This window comes from Amphiprion ocellaris, chromosome 7, assembly GCF_022539595.1.
Source record: "Amphiprion ocellaris isolate individual 3 ecotype Okinawa chromosome 7, ASM2253959v1, whole genome shotgun sequence".
Taxonomy (NCBI): Eukaryota; Metazoa; Chordata; class Actinopteri; family Pomacentridae; genus Amphiprion; species Amphiprion ocellaris.
In genome coordinates this window covers 22,878,431-22,894,565 of record NC_072772.1, presented here as the reverse complement: position 1 = coordinate 22,894,565, position 16,135 = coordinate 22,878,431, and the positions used below count along the sequence as shown (strand labels likewise).

Here is a 16,135-nt window from a genome sequence, read left to right as displayed (position 1 = left end):
TTGACCAGGGGAAGAAGCATACATGTAAGAATGTATGTTTGATTTCAAAGTGACTAGAAGATGACACAGTTTCTTGGTTTGCAAAGGTGGTGTTATCGCTGGATTTTTTAAACCTTTATTTAGTCCCTCTCTTTCCGAAGTGAACTTTTGTTCAGCATGGAGAAACCATGCTTTCTGTTCTTTCTGCCTAGTCTCTATTTGTCCAGGCCAATTACTCAGTCTGTTTCCTCTGATGCACTCCAGTTTTATTTGCTGTACCGTATCAAGTCCTGAGCCCACCTGGTCAGACAAATGACCCCTGACACACTGACAGCATGATAAAGTTCCTCCACAGGCAGGGACTGAGCTTATTACTGCTGTGTTCCCTACTATACTGAGAGGGTAAATTATGAAGTTCTGTAAGTAATGATGATATAACAGAGTAATGAAACAACTATTATTAATTGCCTGTAAAGTACACTGGGTGGCTGTGGCTCAGGCGGTAGAGTGGGTCATCCAATAATCACAAGAGCGGGGGTTCAATCCACGTGTTGATGTGTCCTTGGCAAAGACACTGAAAATCATGTTGGGGTAAAGCACTAAAAAAGTGCAGTCCATTTACACTGGAGGGAGGCCAGGGTGAGGCTGCTTTTTGCCTTAAGACTACCATTAGTCCTTATTCAGCAGATCAGAACCTGGATCTAGACCATGTACACCATTCAGTCACTCCCAAAAAGCTTGGTGCACATTTAGAAAAACTTGGACTTTATCCATATTTTCTCTTTTGTCATTTCAGGCTGTATCTAGGACACAGCAGGCAATTACAATGTCCCGGCTATTTCTTTATTAAAAAAAAAAAAAAAAAAAAATATGGTTGCTCCTTTTCAAGAAATATCAGATTCAGGTTTAATATGTCCACTTCCCCTTTCTCACGAAAGCCAGAGGTTTCTTGTTGTATAATCAACAGCATTTGTTCATCCCCTTCTAACCCTAACACCTTTATGGCCTTTCTGAAGAGAAATAAACCTTGCTGTCCTTAATGGGATTTGAAGACACATGTTGCAAACTACTCTGCTTCAAGAACACGCTTGTTTTTTAAAATACCTGTTCAAATTCAAAGCACTTTCATGTGTTTTGATCAACCTCGACTGCCTCTTCAACTTCAATTGCTTGTTTGTGAAAGCTGCACAGTCTTTAGAGTTTGGAGAGTATGTCTGCCAAAAAAAACCCAAAACTATTAAGTCCCCAGAGCTTTATGAAGCTGTGGATTTCACACAACCTACACAAGTTTGCATTTGTGAGAGGATAACACAAAAAAATGTTTTAAAGAATTTTCAGTGCCAAACAGAATAGTAGCTTGTCAATATCTATTCGCGGATTTAAATAAATAAATAAATAAAAATCCTGGTTCTTACCTACGTCGGTTTAGTCTTCACCTGTTTGGGACTAACACTGTAGTTAAAAGTTAAAGGGAATGCTCTGGACTTGAAGATTATTATTTGGTCACAGCCCAGCTACAAAAAATATCATACCATGGAATCCCTAAGTTTTATCATCTGATCTTCTTTAAATATCTCTACTGAGTCTTGACAGAATGTGTCAGCTTCAAAGCATTGTTTGAGAATGGCTCGGAACCAAAAGTTAAGAATCCCAAACCATGAAGTTCAAAAACCTCGACAGACCTCTAAGTCTGGTAGATCTCCAAGGCAAGTTTGCATTCAGAAAGAAATCCTATAAAAATTATAACAAAGAATAACAATGTTTTGATGAGTGTCGAAGATGAGTGAATAAGTGAATGTGTGAAACCACTGAAACACCTCCCAGAGCGGTTTGGCTCAATAAGCAAGCCTAAAGGTATCTTTGACAGAGGTGCTCCCAAGAACCCAGTGAGAGTTTGCAGACCTGTAAAGATTTATGGAAATTATTTCTATGTGGTGCATTACATTTTCCACTTCAGCTTCAATTATACCTGTAAGGTTACATGCGTTCATTGTGCAAACACCTGACCTGAGAAGGTCAGTGCTGTCTGCAGAGTCCCTGCTGTGTTGCAGCGCATGTTCATAACCTTACTTTCAGTGGTGCCTTAGCCTTGGAGCGGTTCATTTCTTTCCAGGAGAATGTGACTGTGACTTACCCTCCTGTTGTCTGCAGGGCTGTGGTAGAACTGGGAAATGACCTGCTTGTTGCCCTCTTTCACCTTGGCTCCTGAAAGTTGGAACTTGTCTGAGACGAGCGTGAAAGTGGTTCCATAGTCATAGGACACATAGACCTGAGGACAAAGATGGGTGGGGGAAGTAATTAATGCCTGCACCTTGTGGTGGCTGATAAACCCATGGTTCTGGATTAAAAAGAGTCTTTAGAAAGTTTAGCAAAGGATGGTTTCAGCTAGTGTCTTCGCAATTGTTTTCATATTTGACATTGATATGCGTGTGCCAAGGTGGTAGCCTGGTAGTTGTTGAGTACAAATGACAGACAGAGCTGTTAAACATCCAATAAACCTTTAAGTGCTCTGTAAAACTGTTCTAAGATTGTCACTTTGAAAATTGTGAAGTGGACCTGTCAGGATTTGGGGCTGTGAAGTAGCTCATCCTGTCAGTCAGTGACTGTCAGTCAGTGGCACTAATAGCAACGTACGCAGCAATCACGATCATCCATTTCATCTAGCAATATTAAAATTGATTTATAAGCTGGTGGCAAATATTATTGGAACTGGTCACCTATGAATCTGGTATCAAGGAGTAGCTTCCACTTTTGATATGGAAAAAAAAATGTAATCGCCAATCCCTAATCTAGATTTTACTCCATTGCCTCTTCTGGATAAGCTGAGACAGGAGACACTACTACAATTCCAAAATGAAATCCTTCCTTTAATCTGTAATTAACAAAAAAGCCTTAAGTATCCCCTTGATCACAACCCTCAAGAGACAATTAAGCATTTAAAAACGTCTACTCTTTCAAAATATTTTCTCTACAGTTATGGGTGTAAGAGATAAGAGATAATTTAAAAAATATCCATTTTCTTTTAAGGCTTTATGCCCTAATTAGAATTCTGTGAGGTGTAATGAAGAGGAGTGGTACAGATTAACCAGTGTCTGGGCTCAGTGTAACTTTAGGCAGCTATTGGCCCAAAATTTCAAATTAGATATTGTCAGGTTTGTGTTGTCCAACATGTTAGATGATGATATTTTTGGAACATTTTAGTGAGAGAATAATAAAAATGAAACAGATTTTCATTATAAAAAAATTAGGGCTGGGACTTTAACGAGTTAATTTCGATTAATTAATTACAGCGAAAATAACGCGTTAAAATGATCATGCAATTACTTGCAGCCTCCTCAGTTCCCTCATTTCTGGCACACCGGTAACTCTGATGAACACTCCAGCCCAGTAGGTGGCGGTAATGAACCTGAAGTCTGTTTGTAGCCATGAAGAAGAAGCACAGGAAGCACTGAGTGAAGTCAGGCACTGGGTGAACAGTGAAGGAAGATGAGATTGAGCTTGTTGGGCAGAAATTTTCCTTTTAAAAATCTTCCCGATGGCAGCTTGGATAAAAGCCTGGTTGTGTGCAAATTGTACAACAAAGAGTTTTCTGATCACTGCAGCATTTCAAGCCGACGGTATCACCTCAATGTAAAACATGTTGCTGTTAGCACCAGAGCTAACGTTAGCTACGAGTCATGCTAACGGCTAACGGTGTAGCCATCCCATAATAGACCCCTTTTCTAGACAGACAGTGCTTGAGTTTACAGAAAGTCTTAAAATGTTGAATAAAATCGCCATAATTGCACTTAGATTTTCAGTAATCTGTGAATGTAGCAGACATGAAAAATGCAGATAAATAGAAATGAAACATTTTTGTGGTTTAAGTTTTTACTCTGTCGAGGCTCTGCCTCCTTGGAGGAGGAATAACCTAAACAACAAAAATATCTCTTTTAATAACTTTATTATAGACTTTTTGTTTATAAAAAAATTACATAAATAAAAACTGATATCTGATACCTATAAAAAGAACCATCAAAATTACACCATTTATCAGACCCAGAAAAGATGAAAACAGAATGAATCTCTGGATTTTCAACTTTCTGAAGCTCCTTGAACTACTTATGCTGATTTTATGTGCCATACAGTGGAAAAACAACTAAATTCAGGTTTTAAGTCATCAAAATCACTTTTTCTATATGTCCCATTTTCCTTTTTTAAAATAAATTTTAAATTTTAAACACATATGTCTATTCATTGATTCAACTGTCAACCACAATTTTATTTGAATTGAAAAACTTCACTTATTGTGTCAAATATTGCTATTTGACAGAACTGCAATTAATTGTGATTAATTAATTACACAGCCTGTAATTAATTTGATTTAAAAAAAATTAATCGCATCCCACCACTAAAACAAAATGCAGCTTCAGTGTATTGGTATCAACATTAGTGCCGAACTAAGGAGGTAAAAACTCTGTGTAGGTGCACTTTCCAAACTGCAGCTGGTAAGATGTGCAGCAGACCAGGTGGGGAAGTGAAAACACAAACGGAAGACCTGGCTGCTGTGTTCAATGTTCAGTGTGTGTGTGTGTGTGTGTGTATGCGTGTGTGCGTGTGTGCGTGTGTGCGTGTGTGCGTGTGTGCGTGTGTGCGTGTGTGCGTGTGTGCGTGTGTGGTGTGTGTGTGTGTGTGTGTGTGTGTGTGCGTGTGGGTGTGGGTGTGTGTGTGTGTGTGTGTGTGTGTGTGTGTGTGGTAGCAGATGGAGTCATTAATGTGTAGTTCAACAATCATAACATCACCACAAGCTTGACAAACATGTTAAACAAGTGTGAACACCCACCGTCTGCTGCACTGCTGCTTTACTGAAACAATTTCAAGACTAACATTCAATTAAAAATGAGACTTAAGACTCTAGCCGTGACAAAATGTAAAGGTTGTAATAGAATAGAAAGACATGGGCATTCTGGTTTTGGGGTTTCTCTTTCGCGTGGATGTGTTCAGGTGTACTTACAGAGCTGGTTTTGGGTCCGGTGGCTCCTGCACTGTCTCGGGCCAAGGCCACAATGACATTGCTCTTCTCTCCAGCCCAGTGGACCACCATCTGGTTGTGAGAGTCATTCAGGTTGGCCTGCAAGACAAAAACACAGTGAGCAAAAGAAAAAATAAAAATTATAAAGTTAGTTCAGTATTTATTGTATATTTGATTTAAAACACAATGGACTATGGATAATGGTAAATATTTACCAATATTCTGTCATTTTAAGAACTCAATTGTCAGTTTGACCATAAAAGATGAAACTAAGAGATAAAGAAATGTGTAAAACTTGAAACAAATAAAGGTGATCCTGACATTCATTGTACACAATGAAAAGTTTTTATAATGGCAAACTGATCCAACTGCATATCAGTGTTTTGAAGATGTATGAGCTTAAATATGTGCACAAGGCTGTTGTTTTTATGTACCAGATTATGTAATATTCAAAATAAGAAATGTAATGGTCCATGACTTATATTACTAGCATGAGACTAATTATATACAGCCTGAGAAAAGATTTTATCCACTACTTGGTGGTAGGAGGTTGTTGCTAATGAATTACAGTACACTGCTACCCATTCAAATTTTTACTGTGTATATGCCTTGCACAGTAGAAGAAGGATGAGTAACAGATCAGCCTGATCTGCTGACAGTCCCAAGGATGAATGCAGACATCTCATCAGCTTGACATATGGCTTGAATCTGAGGCTACAGCCAGCGGTAGTGTCGTGACAGTTAAACCACCACCATAAACCCTGGAAATCTGTAATGATTTAAACCCAGGCACAGCGTCAAGCTTCCTTCTTTCATTTCTGAAACAAAAGACCAACTTTCTTCTGTCAGTGGCGCAACTGTCAAACTAAAACAATGGCAAGAGATAAAGATCAACAGAGCTCAAAGATCTGAAGCAGTTTTCAAGGCCTCGTGACAACTCAATGTGTGCAAACACACAAGGCTGTGACCTGAGAGAACCCCAGGCTGTCGGGCCTGTATCTGTGAACATGCTCCAAAAAAACAAGACAAATTACATTCCAAAACCAAATCAACTAACACTGCATACAGTCTGAATGGTTTATTGAGTAAAAAAGGAAAAGCAGCACTAAAATTTGGCCATATGATGTGAAAAGTGCTGCTCATAGTGACAAACACACAGAATTCTCACTAGACACTTGAGTGCATGTTAGCTGTATTAGAGACTGGTTTGTACGAGGCATGATCGAGGAAACACATCCAGGAAGCACTGCAAGGTTGCAGGCATGCAACCTGTACCAGCAGCAAATGTCACAAGACATACAGCGCTATCAACAGTGGGATCTGCGTTACATTTTTGTCATCATTTAGGTGTTATTTGCATTTTTCCCCATAAACAGCAAACTGGAGCAGAGAGCAAACATCACATTCTGTCAGTCAGTAGCTGGGATGATTCAGCCTTCATGCAGAGGATCATCACTACTGATGTGGGTCTGCAGCTACCTCCAAGAGAAGAAACAGCAATTTTCACAGTCAAAAGCCACAGACTCGAACAGCAGCCAAGACCAATCAGGTCAGGAGTGCCGAAGGAGCATGCTCGTTGGTCTCTTCAACATTCAGGTGGTTGTGAACCTAGAATTAATCCCCAAGGATCAGACTCCTGAGGCAGAGATCTACTGTAACGTCCTGAAAGAGAACACTTTGTGTAAATCAAATTCAATTCAATTTTATTTATATAGCATCAATTACAATTCAAATAGTCTCAAGACATTTTACAGAACCCAAATGGCCTGAACCCCCATAGGAAGCCCTAAGGCAACAGTGGCAAGAAAAACGTGGCTCATATGGGGGGACCCATTTGCCACTGGACGATGACCTGAAGTGTTGCACAATGGCATGCTGCCGTTCCAATGCGCCCTGACACGGCACATTGGAAAATGCAGAGTTTTTCTTGGGCCACAACAACCCTACTGTCATCCTCCTCCCACCCTACTCATCAGATTTGGCTCTCTGTGACTTCCACCTCTTACTCAAAACAAAACTGCAGTTGAAGAGTTGCCGGTGTGGCATGGTGGCTAACCTGTTTACATGACGGGACTTCTATGGAGCGCTACAAGCATCGCAGAAGCACAGGGAGAAGTGTACTACTGCACAAGCAAACTACTTAGATAGGGATGGTAGCCAAACTTAAAGTATGGTTTATTATTTATAAGCACAGTCTCAATACTTTCTGCTCGCACACACTGTTGTGGTTTATCTACATCTTTATTTATGTTTATTTACATCCATCTTTTTCACAGCCCAGCCTTGCAGCAGGCAGTAATTCTACAAATGGCCTCTGGAAATATCCAGAAGTTCGGCTGGGTGTGGAGCTGGGTGCAGCTCCACCCAATTGGAATAATACTTATTGAATAATGCAAATTTTCTCCTGCTGAATTTTTACCACATGCAATAGTTGCAACTGGACGTTTCAGACTGTAGTGGTCTATGAACCATAGCTGTTATGCTCATCATCTCAACCGAGTGCAAAGCAAACCCCAAGTACAGAAGAGAGGTACACATCCAGTGTTGGGCATACCAGCAGATTTGGTTAGACTTCCTGGTCCAGCACACCAAAAAGAATGAAATTTGTAGTTTTACAGTGCAGGAAGCACCCCACCATTATGCTACCTATGCCTAAGCAAATTTTTCTGACAACTAGATCACTTTAGTCTTCTTTTGCTATTTTGGAGGGGTTTGCAGCCGACAAAATCTCATGTTGCTCTGAACAGCAGGCATCTGTGCTTAGAAGAAAGTCTCTGGTAGTACTAACAAATAGTGAAGCTCGCTAAAAGTTTCAACCTTCCTGACTTGAAAATATTAAAGACAGGCCACAAAAGTATTGCTTAATTTGAAACATTTTATCACAAACAGGGGGGCCTAGTGCATTTGTTGGGGCCTATTTGCAGCTGAGGATGAATACATCTAGTGAATATTTTGAGCAGCAGGCTGGTGTGTGTGGAACTGAGTCAGAATAAAGTGCAGTATGTGCGTTCATGGTAATGAAAGAACACCCAGTGAAACTGCATGTTTGAATAATTTTTGGACGACAATGCAGCTTTATGGCACAGAGGAAGGAGCTGCAATGCAATCAGCTGACAGCAGGAAAAATACAGAACACAGCCAGACTTTTCCTTTAACCATATAAACACTTGGCTGATCAAGCTCTAACAGTGCATGCACATGTCGTTTTTTTATGTAAAGGGTGGATAAGGGAATGACTTGTTGTAATACATACTAATTCCCCCATCACCCCCTGCACCTCCCATCAGGCACATGGATCAATGAAAAGGAATAGGCTATTTCATCTTTTTCATTGTCACTGCCTCACCATCTCATCTCCACGCTGCTTTCCTTCCCTTATCTTTTATTGATGATTCTGTGAGGGGGCAGGCCTCTAAAAGGGCTCGTTTTTGCTTCAAAGGCTTTTTTCTGCACTTTCTTGGTGGCTCACACTGTGGAACAAACAATAAATATCTTTGCTACCCCTGTCAGCTGTGATCAGACACAACCCTCCACCCAGTTCTTCTTTGTAACTTCTATGGCAACACTGATGTGGATGATAATGCCAAAATGATGCCATTGTGATAGCTTGCAGAGTTTTAATGAAATATTTCAGCAGTTAACAGCAGCTGCTGCCAGTGTCATCTGCATTGTTGGGCTTGTTGCATTGTTAACATCAGGGCTTGGATTCACCATCTGCACCAAAGTTCAACAGTAATATTACAAGGAGAAATGCACTGAAGAAAAGGCAGAGACGTTAATATCTCCACCCACAGTGGCCTCAAAAATCTATAAACCACTGCAGCAACAACTTGCATTGTGTTCTGGTTAAGGGGGTGGTGATCACAAAACAAGCATCAACCATGAGAGACTGATGATATATAAGGGTTGATTTGTCCTTCAGCATAGTGTTGAAGTCATTTCCAGAAAACAACAGAGCCAACATCCTGCAGAACTAGACTGTATGTCACCAGAAAGACACAAATCTAACCTTTTCCTGGTATAACTTTCAACAAAGGGACGACTATGAGCCACTGTCATGAAGCCAGCTTCACTGGTACACAACTTGCTTTTCCATCTCTTGCTTTAGTCATCAGCCTCCTGCTCCTCCTCCTCCTCTACATCTTCCTCAGACTGCCTCCCTCAGGGCTACTCAGTAAAAGCCAGGACTGTCTCTTAGGCCGAGGTGTTGCAGCAGTAAATCTCTGAATTTTAGGCCTCATTGGCCACTGTGCGAGCAGGCCAAAGGGGTGCCAGCAGCACCACACTGACACAGCTGAATCCAGAGAGTGATGATGACTGCGAAGATAAAAACTATTTGCCAGGTTGCAGCAAATTGCAGCACGAGAGTTAACGCCGTGAGGGTCCATCCATGGGTGATCACAGCTCTGCTGGTAGTGGAACAAAATGGAAGCAGCACAACTAAACATATGCTACAGCCACCATAATGAGAAGCATTTGTAGAACATAAAAGCTCCCAGTTATCTTCTTATGCAACACAGCATCTTTCTAATAAGCTCCATAAACTGCTGCACTACGCCTGCTGAGGACTGGCTTTGTGGTTTGGCTCCCAACTCTTCTTCAAGCTCAGCTGACCTTTACCTGACCTTCCTAACACAAGCTTCAAATCATCAGAGGATAGATGGGGACATTACAAGCATTTTCATGGGTGCCCAGATAGCCACACACAGAACCAACGGCAGCATGTTTCCTCAGATTTCAGGCCAAGGGACCGCCGCTGCACAACATTTTTGTGGTCCGACTGAAATTGAAACACACATTGCAGTGTAAGTACAGCGTTACTGATACCTCCCACATTTACAGCTACACTGCTCACCATCAGCTGACAATTTATCTGCAGTAGTGTGCCTCTGGAACAGGAAGTCCAACACTTTAAGCTGGGCTGCAAAATTGTTCAGAATCTGCCAGCTGGCTATTCATATGATAAGTTATTTTTCTGGTATTTGCTGTGATGTTTGCACAGTGTAGCTACATGAACACACTATTCTGCCAGCCTGCACTCTGAAATGAACTTCCAAGCCAGCCATTACAATCCTTACGATCTCACTTCTGACTTTTCAGCTTATGTCGTTTTAATAAGAAAGTCGCTGTTTGACAATTTTTTCAGTTTTACTTACTGCAGCTGATACTCAGTAAAAGTCCCCTGGTGTTTACACCTCTCTCTGTTTGCAGGGTTAGCAGTACCATAACAGCTCTAATACAGCTGTAGGATGGAAGCAGGTAAACAGGGAGGCGTCTATACTGAGTTAAATTTATATTAAAATACATGAATTTATTGATTCTTGTGAATAAGAATGACTATGTCACTATTAATTAAAAGAACTTCATAGAGAGCTAGTTGCTAAACATAACTACATGGATGTTTATGGTTAATTGTTAATCAATTCATTGCTGTTAAGGATTCCAGAGATCAGAAATATGCTGACATGTAAATCAAACAATGTATTTCACATTAGCTGTAGCACCTGGTTGTGTGGCCCTCTTGCTGTTCACTGAGATAGAAGACTGTGGTTGGTTTGTGGTAAATACTGTAGTGACCTGAGGAGGAGATTCCTCAGGCAACGAGTGGCTTGATAATGGCTAGAAATTGTGTCATCAAGAAGAGTATCTACAAAGACAGCATTTCTAACGCAGAGGGGCAAATGCAACCAGGCTGTTTTTGAACAACCTCATGTCCATGGTTATACACATCTATCAGCATATAGAATCAGGTCCACTGTACATTTATTGCACGGCTTGTTCAAACAATTCATTGTTATTAACTGATAATGCTGTCGGTAATCAGATTTGAAAATAGCTAATATATGCAATCCTGCCGTTACATCAAAACAAAACAATGAATAAAACAAAAATAACAAATTGTATCAAAAATAGGGGAAAAGTGAAAATCTAAAAGATGAGTGTTAAATGAAGTGAAAACCATGCTAAAATATTTCCATGAGATTACACTATAATATTTTAAATATAAAAGATAATATATATATATATATATATATATATATATATATATATATATATATATATATATATATATATATATATATGTACTACTACCATTCAAAAGTTTGGGGCCACTTAGAAATGCTCTTATTTTTGAAAGAAAAGCATTTTTTTCAATGAAGATACCATTAAATGAATGATAAATCCAGTCTAGACATTGTTAATGTGGTAAATGACTATTCTAGCTGGAAACGGCTGATTTTTAATGGAATATCTACACAGGGGTTCAGAGGAACATTTCCAGCAACCATCACTCCTGTGTTCTAATGCTACATTGTGTTAGCTAATGGTGTTGAAAGACTAATTGATAACTATAAAACCCTTGTGCAATTATGTTAGCACATGAATAAAAAAGTGAGTTTTCATGGAAAACATGAAATTGTCTGGGTGACCCCAAATTATTTGAATGGTAGTGTACATAAAATAGAGCTCATTAACACTCTAAATGACTTGAAGAAATAGTTTGTTATTGTCAGGATTGATAATCTCTCAATTTCCAAATCCAGTATGTTCTACCCATGGAAACAGGACACAAAAACACTACAATGTCAACCATTGTTAGCATTGCTTTCCTGTTTAAACAAAGGGGAGAAGCTGTAGCTGAGTAATTACTAAAAAGAGACACATCTCATCCGTGTACATTAATTTAGGTCACTGATGAAGCCACTCTGTCAGCACCCTGAGGTCATGTAGAAAATAAAGCACACCTTCAGGTCAATAAGAATTCACAGTCTGTCCTGTTTTTGTTTCTTTTATCCCCCTCACACACCAGAGGAGGCTCTATAAGTGGCAGAGAGGTGTTTTTTATCTGCTCCCGTCCATCAATCTGTGTGACAGCTTTGTGGTCACTTGGGGAGTGAGAGGGCTGGAGGGCGGGGGAGGGCGTTGCAGACAACCTACAAGCCTACTGTACTGCCACCATCCCTGTCTGTCTCTCTCACATCCATAATGCATTCCGTCTCACCAAACGCTATCTTGTGCAAAGCGTTCGTACCTGACGGAGCAGACAGGATTCAGCAAAACCATCATACCACAAAAACACAAAGTGCGGGAGGGAAGGCTTTCTCTCTTTTCATGATGGGTCGCTGCTCCACAGTCAGACCTTGAGAGCCAACAGACTGGAACTGTGAGTCATTTTACCAGCTCCCCATTCACTCTGAGGTGTGAACGGAGCCAGATTAATATCTGCACTGACATTATCTGTTCAAATATTTCACACAATACAAAAAACTACACCACAAACCGAGTGTTAACACAAATAAAATCCAAAACAATGTTTTATTAACACGCTTCCTTCTGTAACTTTGTTATCATGTTGCGAATACTAGAGCTCTGTCAGTCCTGAAAAAGACTGCATATTCAACTTCTGTCACAGTCTGTCTGAATGAGACTATGCTATTATTAACACAACTGTATTCCAGGGTTTGATTTGACACATGCATTCAGGACACTGGTGCAGTCACGATGGATAGTTTAATCCTCTGAACCCTGGGTGTTTATTGTTTCCATCAAATTTTTACTCAATGTGTCCTCATTTTTTACTGCAATACAAATCCTGTACCTCTATGGAAACAGCACAACCAAGGCTAGAACAGGAGAGACCTCACTGTCTAGCAAACCTTGAATAGAGCTTTTTTCACAGCAGACATGTTGACATGTCACAGCAGGAAACTCACAGGAGTATTAATCATGGCTGTTGCACATGCTGGCTCACTGTCAGGGCTTACTGGGACACTTAAAGGAACTGTGCCATTGTTAATAATACACCTGTGCTATTCATCTTAGTCAAAATGTCTGATGTGAAAAGAGTTCACCTTCTCTGGTTGGTCACAGGTTGGGATCAGAAGCCACGTATGGTTCTGTTTGGTCTTAAACACAGTGTGCCATAGCTACAAGGTATTCACAACACATTTGAGTCAAACATTAACAGTTGCTGAGTGCAACAAGAAATGTATTACATACAGCCAGCCCTCAGAGATATAAATGGAATGGACATCATATTGAAGATAACTCTCAGCATTAACACAATATAAGAGTGCTACAGTACAAAACGCCCATTAACACCGCAACAAAACAACAGAAGAACAAATCGTACCTTGAAGGCAGGATTTATTGCAGAGCCGTTCCACTAGACTGCATTAGTGTCAGCGTGTGCCAGGTGTTCTCTAGTGAATGGTTGTAGTTATATGGAAAAAAACTGCACAAAAAAACTACATTCAAAGCAAAGCAGGGTCTTTAAAAAAGGGCAACCATTCTTTACAACACTTTTGTCTCTTGAAACAGGTTTTAATGTCAGTACAGGTGAAATGGGAAGCACAGGTTCTTGTGTTCACTGAAAACACAGCCTGAAAGGCAATTTGGAAAAAGGCCATAAAGACTCTTAGAATCCATTAAGTGCGCTCCTAAAACTATGTTTAACTGTACTTCCTCTATATCAGCCTGTAGTGCACAACTTCTGTCTCCACATAATCCCATGTATTATATATAAATACACAGCAGATGTAGTTTTAGAGTGGCTTGAACCTTGAAGTGTGTTCTGACTGCACTGTACAACCTCTTTCAAGGCCAATTTCAGAGGAGAAATATACCTATTCTCAGGGTAGCAGCCCTGAAAAATTGCTGCTTGGATCTCAAAGCTGATTGGTTAAACTCCATCCATCCATCCATTATCTGTATACCACTTAATCCTCATTGGGATCTCTGGGGGCTGGAGCCTATCCCAGCTGACTTAGAGTGAAGGCAGGGTTCACCCTGGACAGGTCACCAGTCTGTCACAGGACTACATATAGAGACAAACAATCACACTCACATTCACACCAACGGTCAATTTAGAATCATCAATTAACCTCAGCATGTTTTTGGACTGTGGGAGGAAGCTGGAGTACCAAGAGAAAAGGGGAGAACATGCAGATACCATGCAGAAGGATTCCGGGAAGGCTGGGACGTGAACCAGGGATTTTCTAGCTGCAAGGCGACCACTGTGCAGCCCATGGTTAAACTCAGAGAAGACAAATGCTGAGTGGTTAAGCTCTGAAAGCACCATAATCACCATTTCTCTGTCCTCTCAGTGTCCTCATCAAATAGCAGCGTTCTTCTCTCTAAAACCATCTTCAGTGCAAAATTCATCATATATGCTAACATAACAAACCCTTCATTGTTCTATTTCTCACACACTCATACTGGAGTTACATCCAGTAACTACTATGTGTTGTTGCTTCGTTGCACGTAGAGGTAGCATCATGGTCTGACCTCTTGAATTCTACACCACAGGGGAAACAGAAAAGCTGTAAGGACAGGTTATGGACTGTTTCTAAACGGCCACACCACTCTGCACCTGCCAAGTTACTGCAGGAAGTAGCTGCCATTTTTTAGACCAAGTAAACCCAACCTAAGTTTTCCATATCTGTGTATGACACTCAATAATATGTAAAGTGGTAGATGCACTGATAAAAATGTAAAACTAAATTTCTTCAGTGTCTTAGAACCTACCTTCTATGCTCTCAGTGTATAATGTGTTTCAGTTAGTGTTGGTATGTATGTAAAGAGGAAAACACATTCTTTCATCTGATTAACATTTATATGAGCCATGAACTTGTGATGTTTAAGAAATGCTTGTTTATTTGTGTTTGGTTTATCTGTCCACACAGGTTTTCGGATTTACCTGACCCTTTAAGAAGAACTTCCTCTTTAAAACTGATTTACGGGTGATTGACTTTACATATCATTTCTAGCTGTAATCTTAGTCAAGTTGACAGACAGTACTCATTTCCTTCTTTGGAACTTGCAAACAATACAGTACATTTTCACCATACCTCTTTAGTTGATTTATTTAATTTTGTCAAGGAGTTCCATCTAGCTCCAAATGAGAGGAGGTTGGCGCCACCCAAGTCAAAGTGCTATTACTTTCAGAGAACCTCTCTGATTGGCCAGAAACAGCAGGTGGTAGGTTACAAAAGGTTGGGGTTTGTTTTTCACCCGAAGGAAAATGAAAAAGGGCTAGTTCTTCATGAATAAAGTTTAGTTTCTCTACAATTGCGTGCAGAGGACCCTGAATGTACAAGAAGAAACACAAGATATCTCATTAACCAAGGCGAGCTTTTGTCAAAAAATATCTAATTAAGTTGGACTTGAAAGCGATTTATGAAAAGCACAGATCAAGCAAGCACATTTAACAAGCAGCTTATTAACAAGACAGCTCTTGCTGAGCTCCTGGGGTCTGCAAATGGGTCCTTCTCACTGTATGGGCCTTAAATAGGACTATACGTCCACCTTAAATCAGTCTTCACTAGATTAGTAAATCTGAGTTTCGTCAACACAGCCAACTCAGATTATACACAGAGCTGATGGAATTCTGCTGGAGCTGAACAAGCAAATACTCACCTTTAAGCGATAAGTGGTTATTTAGCTGGAACTTTAGTTATCGGTTTACAACATGTGGGACAGAACGTGCATGCTGTAATGTTCTATGACCCGCGAGCGTTCACATCAGTGGACAACATAAGATGGCCAGAAGAAGGACATTTCAGTAGTAATGGTGCCAACCAACAGCTGCAAAATAAACCAATACTATTGCAATAGCCTGCGGTTAAAAGCATTACCTTACATTTTATTACCTTTACTTGAAGAATGACAGTGTTAAAACAAGCCATATTTCATGTAAGTTGCCTAAATTTGCGACAGCAGAGCAGTGTGTGTGTGTTGTACTCTTTGCAGGCATAATGAGTGTGACGACCACTATGTTCCTCTCTCAAGAGGACACTGCAGTTTTCATGGTGACAAAATGAAAGGTATGGCTGCAAATACAAGTGCACTTTCTGAGCATCCACAGATTGTCCACAAAGTAGACGCACAAAGTGAGACATGACATTATTGTGCTCACAGCTGACAATCACAGAGAGAAATACCGCAATGGCTAACTGTAAGAGATATTTTACCTGGACAGACCGAGGAAAGAAAACATGTCCAGCTTGGCAAAGAACAGACAGACTTGCCGACCTGTTCGCAGGATTCAAAGGGTCACAGGTTAACATAACTAGATCATTCCATCAAACATGAGTCAAATGTTTTTAAAATGACTTAACAAGGTGTGACACCTGTATAATGTTA

The 16,135-nt window shown here is 40.3% G+C and overlaps 1 protein-coding gene across 2 annotated transcripts in view; it reads right to left on the bottom strand.

Moving 5' to 3' along the window:
• Positions 1–16,135, bottom strand: part of sorl1 (sortilin-related receptor, L(DLR class) A repeats containing) — a 121,153-nt gene that overhangs the window by 91,888 nt on the left and 13,130 nt on the right. For both annotated transcript variants that reach the window (XM_055012111.1, XM_055012112.1), the window contains exons 2-3: positions 4,973–5,089; positions 2,114–2,248 (exon numbers count right to left, since the gene is read on the bottom strand). In XM_055012111.1, the coding sequence (XP_054868086.1) occupies positions 2,114–2,248; positions 4,973–5,089 (252 nt within the window). The remainder of the gene's footprint in view (positions 1–2,113; positions 2,249–4,972; positions 5,090–16,135) is intronic.